The sequence below is a fragment of the Myripristis murdjan genome, chromosome 12 (genome assembly GCF_902150065.1).
Source record: "Myripristis murdjan chromosome 12, fMyrMur1.1, whole genome shotgun sequence".
Classification (NCBI taxonomy): domain Eukaryota; kingdom Metazoa; phylum Chordata; class Actinopteri; order Holocentriformes; family Holocentridae; genus Myripristis; species Myripristis murdjan.
The window spans coordinates 12,491,043-12,508,513 of NC_043991.1; the positions used below are offsets into that span (position 1 = coordinate 12,491,043).

A 17,471-nucleotide genomic window follows, 5' to 3' on the forward strand; every position below is an offset into this window, starting at 1 on the left:
TCATAAAAATGTGTTAAAACCCACAAAAATGGCAATATGTATTTATGGACATTATGATGTGTTAAACAGAGAGAGGGAAAATTAAAACTGTATAAAGGGGGGTTTCCACAATCCTGACAACCCTCATGTCACACGACTAGCGATATACCTGATTCCGCTTGTGATTGGCTGGCCGGCTAAGTCCCGCCCCCAAGTGACCAGGAAGAAGCTGTCAGATGGACTCCACGCCTCATCTGCCCATGTTTTATCAACCTGTCTCCTGCTCTGTACACATGTAGCGTCGGAAACTGCTGTCTGTCTGTTTGTCCGTCGTCCGCCTGTCTGTCTGAACCATGTCTGTCCTTAACACCACTGTAAAACTGCTGGTGTTCGCCGGAGTCACCGTCCTGACCGTGCTGCTGCTGCGGCACTGGATGGCCACCAAGCAGTATGTTTTCAACAAAGAAGACGTCGCCAAATTGGCCAAACAGCACGCAGGTGAGGTTGATAACCAGCCGCGATAAGCTAAGGGTTTTTATTGTGCCTCTTATTGCAGTCCAATGCAGTTCACGTGTAGGTGTGTGGTTTCGTTTCTCATGTACGTTTTGTTTCTGTATTCTCAGGACAGGACCACGAACAGGCCTTCTCCAAGGTGGTGGTGGAGCTTAGAAAGAGGTAATACCACAATATTTTGCAGCACAAATAAAATGCAGCCCTCCAAGAAATGCTCAAACACTGATCGGACTGAAGCACATATCAGTGTTTAAGTTCACATGTACATGCATGTCTGAAACCCAGCCGATAACTTTGGCTACTACAAGTTGAAGTGGGCCAACTGTGATTTTTTTTTTTTTTTCTCCTCCCACATGTGACACTAATCTGATTTATTTGTTTTCCGGGCAGTGTGAACACAAACAAACCTGCTCTTTTCAGATGAGATCTGGGCCACTTTCATCTGATCTTAAATCAGATAGGTAAATTATCCCTTACAGTGTGAAAACTGTGAATGGTCAGATCAGAATTCATGTGTGTTTTTGCCACTGAACTTGCTCACATCACTGACAGACCATCGTCACTGTAGGCAATGGTTGGCCAAAGCTAATTATGGAGGATGACGACAACAACAACAACAGGGTTGAAGTTGAAACAGTTGAAAAAATGAATGCTTGCACACTGTTTCATTCATTGTGGTGATGGACTGTTGTGTAAATGATGTGCACATGTGGCACCATGACAGAAATCTGTTCACGCTGATGTCATTTATGGGTCACAAGCAAAGATAAATGTGAACGGTCGGGGCAAAAAGATCAGATCTGAGAATAAATCAGAATTGGTTCACTTGGGCAGTGTGAACACAGTCTGTATGTGCAACCAGGTACCCGGGCCACATCCTGCCAGATGAGGACCTGCAGTGGGTGTTTGTGAACGCAGGAGGCTGGATGGGCTCCATGTGTCTGCTGCACGCTTCGCTCACCGAGTACGTGCTGCTGTTTGGCACTGCTGTGGACACAGGAGGGCACTCAGGTGAGCCAGCAGAGGGTTAGGAGAGTAAACACAGGTGTTAATGACATCAACTGAGTTTCTTCCATTTAATCGAATCAGAGCCTTTCCACTGAGCAAGCATGCGCAATACCTGGGCCCGGGCTTTTGCCGTGTTTCCCTCCAAAATGTTGTGTGTAATTTTAAGTGCATTCAAAGAGAATGCAGATTAACACTGGTTCCCATCAACAATGATTTGCAAATTATCCTGAAAAAGGGTGCTGCAATACTATGTAATCATGTCAGCTTGTACCCTTTGCAAATAAAGAGTCTCTATCAGAGTCTCTATCAGCCTTTAGCACATTTTCTCCTATTCGATTGTCCACCTCTGCAAAGCTCAAACTTTTATTCAAATTGGGGGAGTTTTTTGTGAATTCTGGCTAAGAACGTGAATTGGAGTAGAATGGATTTTGCCATTCAAATCAATACAGATGATCAGTGACAGCCATTTTCATGCATGTCATTGTCATTGCAAAGAGCTGTGGCCATCGCACCAGGCTCACTTTCCTCACTTTCCACTTTCCTGAAAACGAGCAGTGTGGAGCTCGGAGAGCCTGCTGGAGGGGTGTCAAGGTTTGTTGGACCAATTGGTGGAAACTGTTACCATTGATTACTGCTTTTAGCAGCGCAGCATATCCTCTGTTCTCAAGCTCGTGTGACACACTTAATGGCCCTGCTGACGTGTGTTGTCACTGTAGCAGCTAACCACAATCGCCAATTTATTCTGTGCCAGCCAAATGACCACGGCAAACGGTTCCATGACCGTTCTACTCCATTCTTTCTGTGGTTTCCAGTCAGTTTTTTTTTTTTTTTTGGCATTTTTGCTCCATTTGACAGTAACAATAGACAAAGAGAGGAAACAACACATAGCTAAGGGGTTGGACTCAGCCCCATCAAGTGGCACATACTCCACCTGGTGAGCCACCGGGGCACTGCAGTCAGGTTTTCCTATGGACAGATTCAAAATCTGCATAAAATCAGTGCATGGAAACCGAGCTTGTTGACCTAAATGGATGGCAACCTTAATTAATGTCATTAGTGACACCTGTGTTGACCCTGCTGTTTGATGTCAGTGGCTGCTGTGAAAAAGGTCTGTTTCAGCAGTTTGAACTACTCACGCTCGCTTCGACTCAATCAGTCGCAGTTCACTGTGAGCGTGGCAGATTCACATTTCTGCAGTTCAAATGCTAATCTGTGCTGCTCTGATCTCTTTTCATAGTGCGTGTGTTTATACAAAAGATAACCTTTTCCTTTGCCAAGACGTATATCTTTTGCTTTGATATATTCTTTTATCTTTCTTGTTTTCCCCTTTCTCATCACCTAATTTCACTTGTCCACCCTCTGTCTCCTTTCCTCTCAGCCCTCCTCAGCTCCATCGCCCTGTCTCCTCTCCTCTTAGGCTCCATCCCTCTTGCCTCTCTCTCCAACTCCTTTCTCGCTCTCCTTCATTCATTCCCACCCCTCCTCCTAATTCCCTTCCTCCTCTATCCCGTCTCCCCTCCTTCTTTTTTAAAAGTTCTCCTGTCTTGTCATCCTCTCACCTAAGCCTTCCTATTTCTGTCCCTTCCCTTCCTCTCATTTCCCATATCATCTTCTCTTCCCATATCTTCTCTCTACCCAATTTTTGACTCCCTATCTCAAAATCCCTCTCCTCCCTTTCCACTCACCTTTTCTCCCTTCTCTTTACATTTTCTCCTATTCTTTCTCCTCCTCTATTCCTCCTGTACCTCCTTACTTCCTTTCTACTCTCCCATTTTCTTTGCTCCTCCCAACCACCACCTCTACCCATCCCACTTTTTAGCTTTCTCCCTTTTCTGCATCTTTTCTGCTTAACCTCTCCTTTCGCCCTCTTCTCCCAGTGTTTCTCTTCTTTCCTTTTTCTCAGCCATACCACCACCACCACCTTTTCCATACCTACTTATCTTTCATTGCTGCTTCCCTCTGCTCTCTCTTCCTCTTCTTCCCTTTCTCCCTGTCATCATTTTTCCCTAGCACTCACATATTTAACCACGCATAAACATATGTTTGGCTGTGCACCATTTTTCACTGGTCCTTGTTCTTGGAGGAAATCATAAACCTGTTCTTTCTCTTGTTTTCATTATTCTGTGTCTTTTTTTTTCTTCCTAAAGCACAGTGTGACCAGACTGCTGCAGTGTTCAAACATGATGCGTCCGTTCTCCTCTCTATTCCTGTCAGGTCGTTACTGGGCAGAAATCTCTGACACCATCATCTCAGGCACCTTCAGACAGTGGAAAGAAGGAACTACGAAAAGTGAAATATACTACCCTGGTAAATGTCTCACACACACACAATCAGACTTTTTTTTTCTTTTTATAAACTTTCCAGTGTCTCATAGTGAATGTTTTCAACATCCGGGAACACACCTGTTCCTGAACGCAGTGTGAGCAATAACCGGACAATATCACCATGGCACGTGTCCTGACAGGATCCGACAATCACAAAAATGGGAGCCAGGTATTTTGCAGAATGGGAGTTAACTTATGATTTGTTTCTGTGTATTGGATGAGGTCATTAATGCCAAACTCCCAAAAAGTCAGTAAGGTTCTTGAATTTTACTTGTTGTGTTGGATCAAATCTGACATGTAAAGTACCTGACTTCTACCATGTCTACAGCAGGACAAATAAAACATATTTGTTACTGTTTTTATAATTTCTGTAGTGTTGAAACAATTAGTCAATTAATCAATTAATGGAAAATTAATAATGGACTTACAAATACATTCACTAAGATTCTGAGATTTGCTTACTTTACTCTGTTCGTATCATTATAAAAATGTATTTATTTATTTTGCTGCTGGTCAGACTAAGTGTGACCAGAAGAGCATTTTGAAGATACCAGTTTGGGCTCTGTGTACTTACAATGAGCATTTGTCATTATTTTTAATAAATGACATTGATTAATCACAAATCACGGAATAATTAGCAGTGAAAACTATCATTTGTTGCAGGCCTAATTTCCTGACCACCACATTGTTTCCTCCCCAGGTGACACCATTGTACACGGTGTAGGAGAGGCCACATCGGTCCAGTGGAGCGCCGGGACGTGGATGGTGGAGTACGGCCGTGGATTTATCCCGTCCACGCTGGGCTTCGCTCTGGCTGACACACTGTTCAGCACGCAGGACTTTCTCACCATGTTTTATACTGTACGTGTCTACATCAAGGGAATGCTGCTGGAGGCTGGCACGCTGCTGACAGAGATGGGAGTTTTCTGAGGCGCTGCCAAGGATCGAACACCCACACAAGGACATGGACACTAGACCGGGCTCCCAGTGGGCTTGAAAATCCCTGAAACAGTGGATTTGAAAAAATAAATAAGGCCTTCGAAGTTTTTGAAAATGACTCTATGGTCTATGGTCTTGACAGTGCTTGTTTTTTTTTTTGTTTTGTTTTGTTTTGTTTTGATTTGATTTTTTTTAAATCCAGCACACAAATACATCAATATGTCTCACCTCGATCCAGCCTTGTATAAACACTAAACATGTCCTGAGGAAAACCCTGTGATTCCACCAGGATTTCTTCTCTGTGCTGACCATGGCATGTCGAATGCCAAAAGATGCCAGATTTGAGTGCTTGAATTTCACAGCAATGTGTTGTTGCTGACTGACAGCAGGGTGTAATCCCCGAAATAAGCTGAACCCTGTGGTTTTGTCCTAAAGTTTGGCCAAACGGTGCAATATCATTGTGGTGCATGCACAGAGACTGCCAGATCCGCGGTTTGAGACCAACCGAAACTTTTATGGGAGTAAGCTGCTTAGATTATTAAAGTGACTAAAGTCAGTTCAATACATCCTCCAAGGTTGGTGGATGTATTGAACTAACGGTTCCCTGTCGTGAGAATGGAGAGTCACCAGGAGTGTACTGCCTCAAAATGAATGAAGTACATACAGACAGGAAAACAACACAATTTTGAGTGGTAACACAAAGCTGGAAAATTGTTCTTGAAGGATGCACAACAACACACATTTGTTTTGGTATCACTTTAATCGTTTTTTTCAGTCCCCTGGTTTCCAAGATGGCGAAACTGCTTTCTGCCATAGAGCTGCCACTGTATCACCCTGTAGGTGGAATATGAGACCACAGCGCCACTGCTGAAGGACACAGTGGCAGTGCTGTGGCAGAAAATAGGTCAACCATTTTGGAAGCCTGGGAGCTAAAAAAAGCATTGAAAGTGACACTTGAAGCTTTGTGTCATCGATTTAATGGACCAAACTCGGGATGTATTACATTCTCATGACCAGCAAATACCACTACATGGGTATGAATCTGAACCATCACTTAAAGTTTACACATTTAACCATTTCCAGGTCTATTTAAAACTACTGGTCTAAAACTGCAGTGTTTCTCCACACCGGTGGCCCAGTATATCTCACCCAGTAGGGGGCTGTATTAAGTATGGCTGGTCCCAGTTATGAGATGTCTGTCTTCAAATCTACCCCGCAATGGAAAGAGTCAGCCCATCCTCTTTTGCAATTTCTAACATTAACACTAGTATTGTCGCAATCATAAATTCAATGTTTGGTCTGACAGTGGCAATAGAGGAAAGGTCATATAGTCACAAAAATCAGAGAGGTTGCTCTCTGGGTGGCCATGGATCTACACAGCAAATTTGAGAAGATTCAAATCTCTGATGAGGCGAATTCGGGGGTACAAGTGTGTGGATCCTGATGAGAAATGCACCTTTTGACTTGCACAGCTTAGACCCCAGGCCACTAATGGCCAGTGGGTTGGGATACTCATGATTTCAAGTTTAAATATTTAATCTTATTCCACTTCTTACATGGGCAGGCTGTCTTCTGAGATAGCAACAAAATGTTTGACTGCAAGCCAAGCTTTTTAGTCTCAAAATTTACCATATCACATCAAACAGTATAAATCCTGAACTGCTACACGTTGCACCCTGAATTTTGTCATAAATCAAGGTTCAACAAAGGGTGTGTTTCACAGCAAAACTGTTAACACCCAACAAGAACTTGTCCGGAACTGAGCCTTAGATAGTCGCCCATAGCTGCTCAGTGATGTTACTGTGTTAATCGATGAAATAATTGACATTCCTTTAAGAAGTACCACACTGCCTTCATGGTGAGGTCCTCTGTCCTTTGAAGATGGAATTATACACAAACTCCAATACCACTAAATCTGGCTTTAAGAAATTATACCCATCCCCTTTGTCACAAGTAGTCTCCGTAAAAGTTAGTCCCTGTAGTCAAAGCTGAGAATCCAAAGGGTTTCATTTTTGCTCAGGTTTTGATCTGAGAGCTGCAGTGGCTGGTTGATGGCCAAAAACCTATTATCCTGCCATGTTGAAAACATAAATTGTAGAATGCCAGCGCTGTGATATTAGAACTGGTTATTCATCATTTGCACAAGGAACCAGTTCAGAACTATGCAATGTTTAATTTTGGCATGTCACGAAAACATACTCAAAATATTTAAGTTAAAGTCAAAGCCCGTCTTTTGATATGTTCACAATCTGACCCCGTTCAAAAACATCCCCTGGATATGTTCAGGAATACTTCCTATATGATGAGGATGATGAGGATGATGAGGATGTGTGTGTGTGTGTGTGTGTGTGAGATGCCCAGCTTGCCCTAATCTGGGCCATTTTACTCAAATTCATCAGATTCCCAACTCAGCAGTGATTTCATCTTTATAGTAACTCATTCTCAGTGTGTGCTTGACAAAGTAACTTCAGTGTACCAGTGGATTTCAGACATTTTAATGGGATGATTTTCAATTTTGCTTTTTTTTTTTTTTTTTTTTTAAACCCAAACCTTTCTTGGTTGGGGTTCAAAAGCTTTTACCACAAATCACGGTAAAGAATATCTACTAAAACTGACAGTTTTCAGCCCTGATACTGTGTCTTTAGAGTAATTTTGATATTTGTCTCTCAAACAAGACTGCTGTACTGTCCTGTAAACTCCTGTTGTATTATACTGTAACTTCTCAACTTCTCCTTTTCTGTACGAGTCATGTAACAGTACGGTCAAAGAGATGTAAAAAAATTACATTAAGTCAAGATTATTTTAGATTGGTGGTGGTGATTTTTGAGCTTGCAATCCAAACGCAACTCTAGAATATTTTTCAAAAAACTGCATATTGTGGGGAGGACTTGAATGATATTGATGAAGCAAGATTATTTAGCTACCATCTGTTTGCACTACACCAAAAAGAAAAAAAAAAACTAAGCCTGGAATTAACTTGCTATTAAAAGGCAGTTGCATAATGGCAAATGATTTCACCTGGAGTTTGTACTTCCTCTGTGACGTGTTCTCCACATTGTACTGATTGTTGTCTACTCTGTGAGCAGAAACCGAAGAAAATCAAGGCCATTTGAAAACATCATTACTTGTCTTTTTGACTTGCATTTTACCACTTAAGCAAATCTCTGTCTAATTAAAGTCTGCTTTCTCCCAGTTGGTATTTTTCAAATGAAACAGCCCCATTTTCAGATTGACACCCATGCAATTTAAAGTTAGGTAACAGTTTTTCACAGTTTTTCACACTTCCTACAGCAGAAAAGCGTCCCCTCACCTCAGCTTCCTGCATATCCGAGAAACAGCCCTCAACCTTCTTGACTGAGGCGCCTCAGAAATGATGCTGCAGCCCCAGCCGAGAAGTTGATGGAGAGCAAGGGGGCGTCCCCTAACATGAGCACCCCTAACACTCTGCACATACACTGGAAGAAGCAGGCATGGCAAGTAGCTGAGCTGATAGAGGCAGACAGGAGGAACAGCCCTGTGATGTCCAGCAGCTCTCTGGACAGTTTCAACTGTGAGACCCCAGAAGAAGTGCAGGCATCCCTCAAAGTTGGAAGTCCCAGTTTTGTGCGGGTTCACATACCAACTCCTTCTGCTGCTCCTCCCAAGACCAGATCTGATATATATATAAATTCATATATCATATTTTTACAGCATGTATATTAAAGATCATATACATATTTATATTGTCACAGTGTTGTATTCCTGTGTGTTGTCCACATGGTGGTGAAAATATCCTCATTTCGATGCTCTGTGCTCCCCTGGGCTGCTAATTCAGAATTCTGAATTAGCACTTTGCTGATCTTGTTTACAGGTTTGGATTTAAATGAAAAAAGGTAACATAAATCATATAAAAACCAACCTGGAGACTAACAACCAAACATATGCATAAATATTTTCCAATACTGAAAAATTATAAACGGCATTGATTTCAGTCCAAATTGGCCATTCCAACTGTAGGTCTTTTAAGGTCTTTTAAAATATATTAAAACGTTTGTTTACTTAAAGAACTATTTTTTGTTTTTTGTTTTTTTGTTTTTTCCCTCTTATGTTATATGGGGTTGTATGAGTAACTTGTGGGTAGGCTTTACATTACTGCACATAACTTCACAACTTAAGGTGCCAGATAAGCTGTGCTATGTTGTCAGCAAGGGGGCTAAATATTGCTCCAGAATTAGGCTAAATTTTGGTGAGGGAAAAACTGGCATGGCCAAGGATATCTTTCCAATTTTTACATCCCTGCCAAATTTAATTTAATTTCTTTTCTTTTCTCTTTTTGCTCATTGTCCCACTTTTCCTCCGTCAGCCATTTTCCTTCTCATTGCTTTTTCAAGTAACCTGGCCTTAATTTAGGGTTAGAGTGCCGAGACTCTGCAGGTTTTCATTCCAGCCAAAACCTCCAGTTGGTGATTTCACTGATCAGTTCCTCATCTTTGTTTGAAAGTGAGGTAATCAGTGAAATCACCTGCTGGAGTTTTTGGCTGGAATGAAAACATACAGAGTCTCAGCTCTCCGTGGCACATGGTTGCCTACCCCTGGCCCAAACTAAACTAAACTGGACTGAAATGAATTCTCTTAATGCTTCTGCTGCATCTCTCTGAAACGCAGGAGTTCATCACAACTTCCATGCAGAAACCCAGTGTGCAGAGTGGGGCGCTTGGTGCATCAAACAAAGGACACTTAAAACAGCAGTACAACATATTTACAGCATTCCAGTGTCCCACCCTGAGTGTGACGGCAGAGGAAAATGGCCGTCATGTGAAAATGGTCTATAGCTCCAATGTTTTGATGCAATATGACGTTGTGACTGCTCCTTTATTTGAACCTGGCATTGAGTTTGGGTGTTTTTACTCTTTGTGGCATCCCTTGCTAAAATAATAAAGAGCAAAAGCTGTAGAAATGCTGCATTGCATTTCAGTTTTCAGATTTGTTTTATTAAAAAAAAAATGCACTGGGACTTTAAGAGGAACTTGGTACTTGACACTGCTTCCTCGCCACCCAATGTCACTGCTATCTGGCTGCTGAATTGACATTATCACCACACATATGTCCCAAATAAATAGGCTAATCAAAGTACAAATTAAGAGTGGGGCTTTGCATCATCGACATTGTGTGTTCATTTGAATTTCACGTGATGATATCATAGAAAAACATGTATGAAAGAAACTTGATATTTCTATAGTATTTTCCGTGTTATTTCCAACTTGTCTTAATCTCTAAAGCAAAAGTCTTTAGTGATTTGCCATGTAATTTGCTATCGTAATTTCCCAGGGAGAAGTCTGTACTAACTTCCTGACTTTCTGTTCCTTTACTAATGTTCAGATTTCATATAGCAACATCCCACAGTAATGCTGTGTGATCATTAACAGAGTTAATTTCACATGATTCAAACAGCTGGTAATTTGCAAGATTATTTCCTATTGCAACATCCTGTGATACCAAATTAATTTCAGTCTGTCTTTTCCCTCCGTCTGGAAGAAAAACACCTGGAGATGAAAAACCGCAAACCTTTGTATATGATAAAAATCGCCATCATGAGTGCAGCCAGCAGGGTGGCTCCAGTGTCCAGGCTGTGGTACTGGAACCAGTTCAGGGCATGGGACTGCACCCTGAGGTGCTTGGCCCCACCATGTCGCATTACAAACTCAATCCAGAAGACGGCGGTGTCCAGCGGTGTCATCGGCTGGTCGCGCTGGATATCAGACAGACGCTGCACGCTGGCCTTGTAGCTGTGAATGAATGGAAGGCAAGAGATAAACAGTTTTAATTTAATCATCTTACTTTATTTTATAATGTTTCCTTACATTATATTTCAAGATGTTAACTCTTATATTCCCTGTCACAAACTCTTGACACACCTTTTGCCCTATTCAGATTTGTTTCCTTTGGTCCATGGCCCAGATCAGATTTTAGACAGCAAAATCTAGTTAAAATTTTTGAAGTAGCACATGTCTGTAGATATTTTTTTTAGTATGATAGCTATTTCTAAGTAGTAGATTTTTATGCTTGTGAAGTAAACCACTTTATACACTGAACTGGGTTTTAGACGCTGGTTCATATCTGAAGTCAGGCTCATTTTCAAAGGTTGAATGTTTTATTATGTCATATTATAGCCAGTTTCTGTACCCATGGTTCAGTCTGCCACGACCTCTGCCCCAGCCAACCACCTGTGGAGCATTAAATATGGCTCCTGCTTCTCCTGACCCCACAGGAGGGCAGCCTCATGTTGAATGTTTGGTCTGACCCTAACCGGACCTCCTGGCAGGTTCAGTCAACATCCCGGTCCCCCTGTCCCTGGTACTTGTACATGTTGCTCTGTGATGACTCTCCATAAGGGCTTTTGAATCACTCCTAGCCCAGCCACTCACGTGAGGCCTCATTGCCTCAGGTGACCCTACCAGGACCTAGATGCTTCAGATGACACAAACTTCCAAGAGAACACAACCTCCCCATCCTGATAATGTGATGATTGCAGGAGGACAGACACTGGCAGACTCGACCTTGAGTACAGAAACTCTCAGCGCGTGAAATGTCACCACTCTTTGGGAGGTGGCAGGCTTGATAGAGGCTGGACTTTCTGTTGCATATATTTATATACACTCCTCTTTTAGGATCTTGTAGGAAGTTAAAAATGACTGTGTTACTGCGTCCAACCTCAGCAGCAATGGCACGCTGTGAGGGCTTTGTTGTTGGGCCTTGCTTATGCAGCTCAACAATCCAACCGCGTTCAAAGAGAGAAAGCTTTTTTGCCTTTGCCATCAGGAGGTCATGACAGTGTGGATACCTGACAGAAAATGACACTGAATCCACATTTTTGCAAAGATTTGGACTTTTAAAGCCTGTGGTCTTAAACGTTTGATCAGCTGATGAACAGCCTATTTCAATTTAATGGTTGCTTGCAATAAATTGTTTAATGTGTCCTTGGTGGGGGAGACTAGACCCGCTCAACCTAAACATGTGTGAGGGTGAGCTGGGCATCAAGTTGAAGAGGGAGGCCTTATGCTTTCGGTTAGCCCGTTTGAAAAACATGGGAAAATGCGTGTTGCTGACATTTAGACTGTTTTCCAGCGACTATCTACAGACGTGCACCCTGCCCTTTCAGAAACTGTGACTCAATTTTGCCACCAAAAATTTAACCACATTTCAATTTTTTTCACTTTCAGACCTTGTCATTTTAAAACTTTACACCTTACTTTTTTGCTTGCAAATGTGTCACAGTTTCAGAAATATAGATGGGGATACTGACCTAAAAAATAAATAACAAAATGTGTCACTTGAAATCACAAATACAAGCTAAAGTTGAGCTGTGCAGCAATCTGTCAAAATGTCAACTAGACTGCTAGATTACATTTCTGTAAGGGTTTTATTAGTTTAAAAAAAAAAAATCAATTTTGAAGTGCTAGGGAGCTTGCATTGGCATAGTTGAAGTCTATGCCAATGCCTTCTGAAATACATCTTTTTAGATATCAGCTATGTAAATGGGCTAGTGTACCTTTTCAAAATATTATCACAACAGACAATGATGCCTGTCATTGAATGATGCCTACAAATAATTAACGGATCTTGATTAGTTGTCCCAGTCCACTGCAACAGTTCATGTTTTTTTTTTTTTTTTTTAAACCATGCAATAAGCTAATCCTGGTCTCTTTTCATAGTCAGTGTTTGATTTAAAGAACAGTGTTGACCCCATAAGGCAATCAAACCATTTTATTTTATCAATGCAGTAACTGCTGATGAGACATTAGGTGTGTGTTGGTTACATTAGTAGAATATGTGTTGTTAATACGTAAATAAAAATGACCTAATTAGAATAAATCCAATAAGTCCAGACTACAAGCTACACACACCCTCCCACCGCCCTCTCCCTGCCACTTACGCCGGGTCACTGATGACGGTCTGGACGGCCTTGGTCAGCTCCTCAGAAGTCAGACTTTGGAAGTTCAGCATGACGGCTGCTCCTCGGTGAGTCATGCGCAGAATGTTATCTGGTTGGTCGCCAAATAGTGGGATTCCAACCAATGGGACGGCGTGGTAGATGGCCTCGTAAAGCCCATTGGTGCCACCATGCGTGATGAAGGCTTTTGTCTTCGGATGACCTGACGAATGAGGAAAAATAACATCATAATGATATGGAAAGGGATTTTCTTTTGAAAGCACACATTCAAACACACATACAAATGATGGGGCTTTTATGGTGTGGGGCAACAAAAGTTGTAGTGGTACTTTGATGGTTTATTGTAAAATGGAGGACTAAGGTTTATAGTGGAGAACAGTTTAGCAAATACCACTACATGGGCTAGAATCTCAACTTTGTTTTTTAAAGATTTTTTTTTTTAAATTCATTATTTATTTCACTTTATTTTGATAGACAGCAGAGAGACAGGAAAGGGAAGGCAGAGAGGAGGGATGGCATGCAGCAAATGGCTCGGGCTGGAGTCGATCAAAGAGGACGTAATTAGGCTCCTCAATCACTTTAACCTGTAATGTTTTGAAAGTTTTTTAAAAAAAAAAAAAAAGTTTTAAAATGTTGTAAAGTGTTAAAGTTATGAAAAAAGCTGAAACTGAAAAGTTGAAACCAAAGTTTTAAAGTGCTTAAGCAACTAAAAATGAAAATGTTTTGGAAGGGAAAGTTTTACAAGGGAAAAACTTAACAACTATGGAGGGGAAAAAATGCTGATGAAAAAGCCACCCGAAAGAGAGAAAAAATGAAGCTTTGCTAGTCACACATTTCTAATAAAACTTTTTAATTACAAAGAAAAACACATTTGAGAATGTAAAGTATTGAAAATACTCCACATAAAAAGCTCTGAAGGTAAATGAAAAAAGAGAAAATGTTTAGAAACCTGTTTTAACAAGCCTAAAAGTCAGAATTTAAAAAAAAAAAAAGAAAAATTAGTCCATTTTAAAGCACAGATTTTACCCAGGAGGTCATTTTGTGGGATCCAATCATAGATCCTTGTGTTTGGTGCCAAACTGTCAGGCTTTTCTCCGCTGTACCTCCATACCACCTGGGAGGAAAATGAATAGATTTGAAAAGTTCTGAAGATACATGACATACAATAGTTTGAATAAACATACAAAAACGTAAAATGAAGTGTACAAGGCCTTTTGTCAGACTGAAAGTGAGGATTAAAATTAGCCTTTCGAGTCAGCCTAGTTTTGCAGTCGGTCACACTGCGAGATTCATCTGGACACTCAAATATATATATATAAAAGAAGCTGACTCATCCAAGGTTCAGTTTGACCAATCAGCTTCACTGTGGATGCTGTCACTTGGGAGGGCATCAGGGACGATGCTGGGAAAATGTAAACACCTTTTGTGGGACCTTTCCAAGTCCAGCAGCAATGACGTTGGCCCGCTCCTTTGTGAGGTTCTTTACCATCGAGCCGAGTGAAAAAACCACAATGCCATCATCACCTGAGCTCTGCACAAACGCCTCCATCTCCTGAAAACATTATCATCATCAGGCAAAAAGATCATACAAAACAAAAATGGAGTTAGTTTGGAAGGTTTTCATTTGTGGGAAGGAATGAAAAAAAGGGAACTGTGTCGTCACCTTCTCTAGCAGCAATGCACATTTCACCGTTTGTGTATAGGTAATTGAATTGTAAGTAATTTAAAATGAAAAGAATCTATTTAAATTATATAAATGTATAATTAATAACAGAATAGAATCACACCTGATGATTCCCAAATCATCTTAATGTTTTGAAGTTTGAGTGTTGTTGGTAGCTAAAAGGTTGCAAAAGTAAGATGACTAAAACATCACAAAAGTGTTCAGAGGAGGAAAAAGAATAAAAAAAGATGTGTGTGTGTGCCTCGCTGAAATAAGCATATCTATAATCTGCAAATAAATATACTTTTTACAACATTTCAAGTGATTGTCTCAAAGACAAAGACAGAAAATAGAAAATGTCCACTTGCCTGTGGCAACGGCTTGGCTGGTTTGCAGTGCAAACCCCCCACAAATTTGAAATTGGGGAGGAACGGCCGTGGGTAATCCAAGTCCCAGAAGGTTCGGATTAGCCAGATGTCTGCCCTCCCTAATGTCTCACAGGCGCTGGTTGGACTTCCTGTGTAGACAGGAAGTGATGGAGTCCATAGCTTTATTTGAAAGGTGAAAATAGTTTCTAAGATACTTTTCAGTGGCTACCTCATTAGGTCCACTTGTACAATATAATACAACCCAATACAACTGTTCTGCCATCAAGTTTACTTTTCTGATGCCTGTAATGCTCAGGTTTTCTTTTTGTCACAGTAACAGAGGTGTTCATTCAGTTCTATGTTTGGCATTGAGCTCATAGTTCGTGGTGCTGTTGTACTGGACTGCATTTTATTGAGAGCTGTTTCCACTATTCTGTCCCCCTCATTGTATATAAATAGAGAGGACAAAAAAATAGAAACACCTCTCAGTATAATGTAGTCCAGTACAAGACCTCTGCAAACGACAACCGCAATAATAAACACAGAATTAAATATTCTCATTCGACAATGTCAGTAAAAACATTATAAACTTTCTTAAAAGGTAGAATTTATGGCAGAGCTGTTGTGTTGAACTGCAACAGACTGTACAGGTGGACCTGATTAAAGTGGCCAGAGTGAAGATCGATAGTGCTCTATTCATCTGGAGACAGTTCAGGACCATGGACAGTGTAAAGGTCAGAGACCCTGAGCTGAAGCAGAGAAACTGAGCACGCAGTGTACAGCAGTGAATTTTGAAATTCAAAAAAGCGCTACACATACACACCATTAAGACCAAAGAAAGAAATAAAATAAAAATATTTTTTCCAAAACATATTCTTCTCTCTGCTTCACCTTTTAAATCACTATAGTGATGATCCACGGACAGCTTCCAGTGCATCTCTGTCGTTGCCGAGAAAAACATGTAGGCTACCATGTTGACAACCCTCTCGCTAAAGGTCATCTTGTCACTGTACGTGAGCGGCTGCGCAGGGACGAATGATGGAGGTGCTGGCATCTGACCACAGTGCCGTTCGAACACAGACCCAAAGGTAAAGCGCAGAGAAATGACCAACGGCAGGCCGAGCACATCTGCCATCAGGTCGGCACACAGCATCATGGGGTCAGCAACGACAGCATCAAACCGAGTGTCCCTCAGCGACGCCATCAGCTCGGGATTTCGCAGCATGGCGTGGCACTGCTGCAGCTGCAGCTCAGTCGAGCGACTAACCCAATCTCGCATCTTCAGGAAGACCTGCAGCATGGAGGAATTCGGCCACTCATACATGGAGTAATGGATGAAGCTCTCAGTGAAGCCGTGGAGCTCATCTTTGGTGAATGGCACCTGAGAAGAAAAAGACACCCAAAACCTCTTCAAAAATGATTCAGGACACATTCAAATCCTGTCTGTAAGTAGGCCTAATTAGAAGTGATTCAAAAAACATATAATACACAATACACTTAAATCATCATTAACAGTTTAAAAACAGAAGGTGACAGAAGTAACCATGATTCCCTGAGTAATATCTCTCTCTCACCCAGTTTCATCTTCCATTATGAGCAGCAATTGACCCACAGGATCACGTGACATGGCTAATATTTTTTAATCCACACAATCGACCCATGACGTGGCTATGAACCCAACAACATACCAATCAAATATTCACACACAACAGAAAACATTCAGACAAGAATCGGATTAGTTCCTCTGACTGTCCGCACTGTTATTTGTAAGTGATCAGATCAGATTTGTGTCCCCAGACATCACCAACCTCTCTGCACAGGTTGCTATGGTAACAATGTTGGCATCAGTACACTCCTACACACCTTACACAAAGTCCTTCATGGCCCGTCCACAGAATATATATCTGACCTGAAGACTAAAGGAGACCAAGCGTATGCTGTGAGGGCTCCTGCATGCCACACTGTCTTCTTCCAAATCACTTTTTCAAACTTTTTTTTTTTTTTTAAGTTTTCTTGTCAATTTTCTATGTTTATTTTTATTCTTAGCTATTGTATTATTGTCAACTTTATTCTTGACATTGTACTAAAGTGATGCATGGCTCTATTCAATGTTTTATTTCACCCATCTCTTACTTCTTATTCACCCTTCTTACATTTTTTGCTTGGTGTTTTATTCATGGTTTTTATGGTTTTCCTTATGCTTGCCTGTTTATTCATGCATTACTATGTATTTTATTTATTGTAGTGTTTTATGTGTTCATTGTAAAGAACTTTGTGAAGCACTGGTTTTGATAAGTGCTATAAGTGCTATCAAGGCCTCACTGCAGTGGCTCAGGCTCCTAGACCTAATTCCTGGAGTGAGAAAGGCAGAAATGCCCAAGAAATATCTTTAAAAAAAAACATCAAACCTGGAAAACCCGGAAGTTGAACTTCCCAGCGTAGCGGCTGCTGTTGTAGTCAACTGAGGGTGAAGCGTCGGAGACCAGGACCGTCACTGAGTGGTTCCTCTCAACCAACTCCTCCATCATGCTCTTCATGTTCAGCCAATGGCTGTACTCACCAGGGAAGACGAGAACATGACCCCCATAAACAGTTACACCTCCACCAGAGAGAAGGAGGAGGAAGGCAAAAAGTGGGAGAAACACCATAGCTTTTTTTTTTTTTTTTTTTTTTTTTTTTTGGTTCCTCAACTTGATGATGTCTTGTGTTGCTTTTCTGTGCTCTTTCTCAGCTGTTTTCCTTCAGTT

General features: G+C 41.3%; 2 protein-coding genes across 3 annotated transcripts; one reads left to right on the forward strand and one right to left on the reverse strand.

Moving 5' to 3' along the window:
- The first annotated feature begins 172 nt into the window (after positions 1-172).
- Positions 173-7,775, forward strand: sigmar1 (sigma non-opioid intracellular receptor 1). The gene is made up of 5 exons (XM_030065423.1): positions 173-477; positions 603-654; positions 1,355-1,503; positions 3,715-3,807; positions 4,525-7,775. Exons 1-5 carry the CDS (start codon positions 333-335, stop codon positions 4,752-4,754), a joined length of 669 nt encoding a protein of 222 aa, XP_029921283.1. The 5' UTR covers positions 173-332; the 3' UTR covers positions 4,755-7,775.
- A 2,473-nt stretch (positions 7,776-10,248) lies between these two features.
- LOC115369359 (UDP-glucuronosyltransferase 2A1-like) lies at positions 10,249-17,309 on the reverse strand. 2 transcript variants are annotated; one of them, XM_030065950.1, is made up of 7 exons: positions 17,133-17,309; positions 15,616-16,105; positions 14,725-14,873; positions 14,114-14,245; positions 13,720-13,807; positions 12,676-12,895; positions 10,249-10,528 (listed from the first exon to the last, which is right to left on the reverse strand). In XM_030065950.1, exons 1-7 carry the CDS (start codon positions 17,259-17,261, stop codon positions 10,249-10,251), a joined length of 1,488 nt encoding a protein of 495 aa, XP_029921810.1. In that variant the 5' UTR covers positions 17,262-17,309. The 2 variants fall into 2 exon arrangements, with proteins under 2 accessions (XP_029921810.1, XP_029921809.1); XM_030065949.1 differs by lacking the exon at positions 17,133-17,309 and having other exon boundaries at positions 14,725-14,874; positions 15,869-15,949.
- Positions 17,310-17,471: the final 162 nt, after the last annotated feature.

Excerpts from the sequence above, each read along its gene's own strand:
- sigmar1 (XM_030065423.1), top strand. The coding sequence starts at position 333 with ATGTCTGTCCTTAACACCACTGTAAAACTGCTGGTGTTCGCCGGAGTC. Across the intron at positions 478-602 it reads ATTGGCCAAACAGCACGCAG|GACAGGACCACGAACAGGCC; the intron begins GTGAGGTTGATA and ends CTGTATTCTCAG. Across the intron at positions 3,808-4,524 it reads AAGTGAAATATACTACCCTG|GTGACACCATTGTACACGGT; the intron begins GTAAATGTCTCA and ends TTTCCTCCCCAG.
- LOC115369359 (XM_030065950.1), bottom strand. The coding sequence starts at position 17,261 with ATGAAGAGCATGATGGAGGAGTTGGTTGAGAGGAACCACTCAGTGACG. Across the intron at positions 12,896-13,719 it reads CCCACAAAATGACCTCCTGG|GTCATCCGAAGACAAAAGCC; the intron begins GTAAAATCTGTG and ends CTCATTCGTCAG. Across the intron at positions 10,529-12,675 it reads ACCGTCATCAGTGACCCGGC|CTACAAGGCCAGCGTGCAGC; the intron begins GTAAGTGGCAGG and ends ATTCATTCACAG.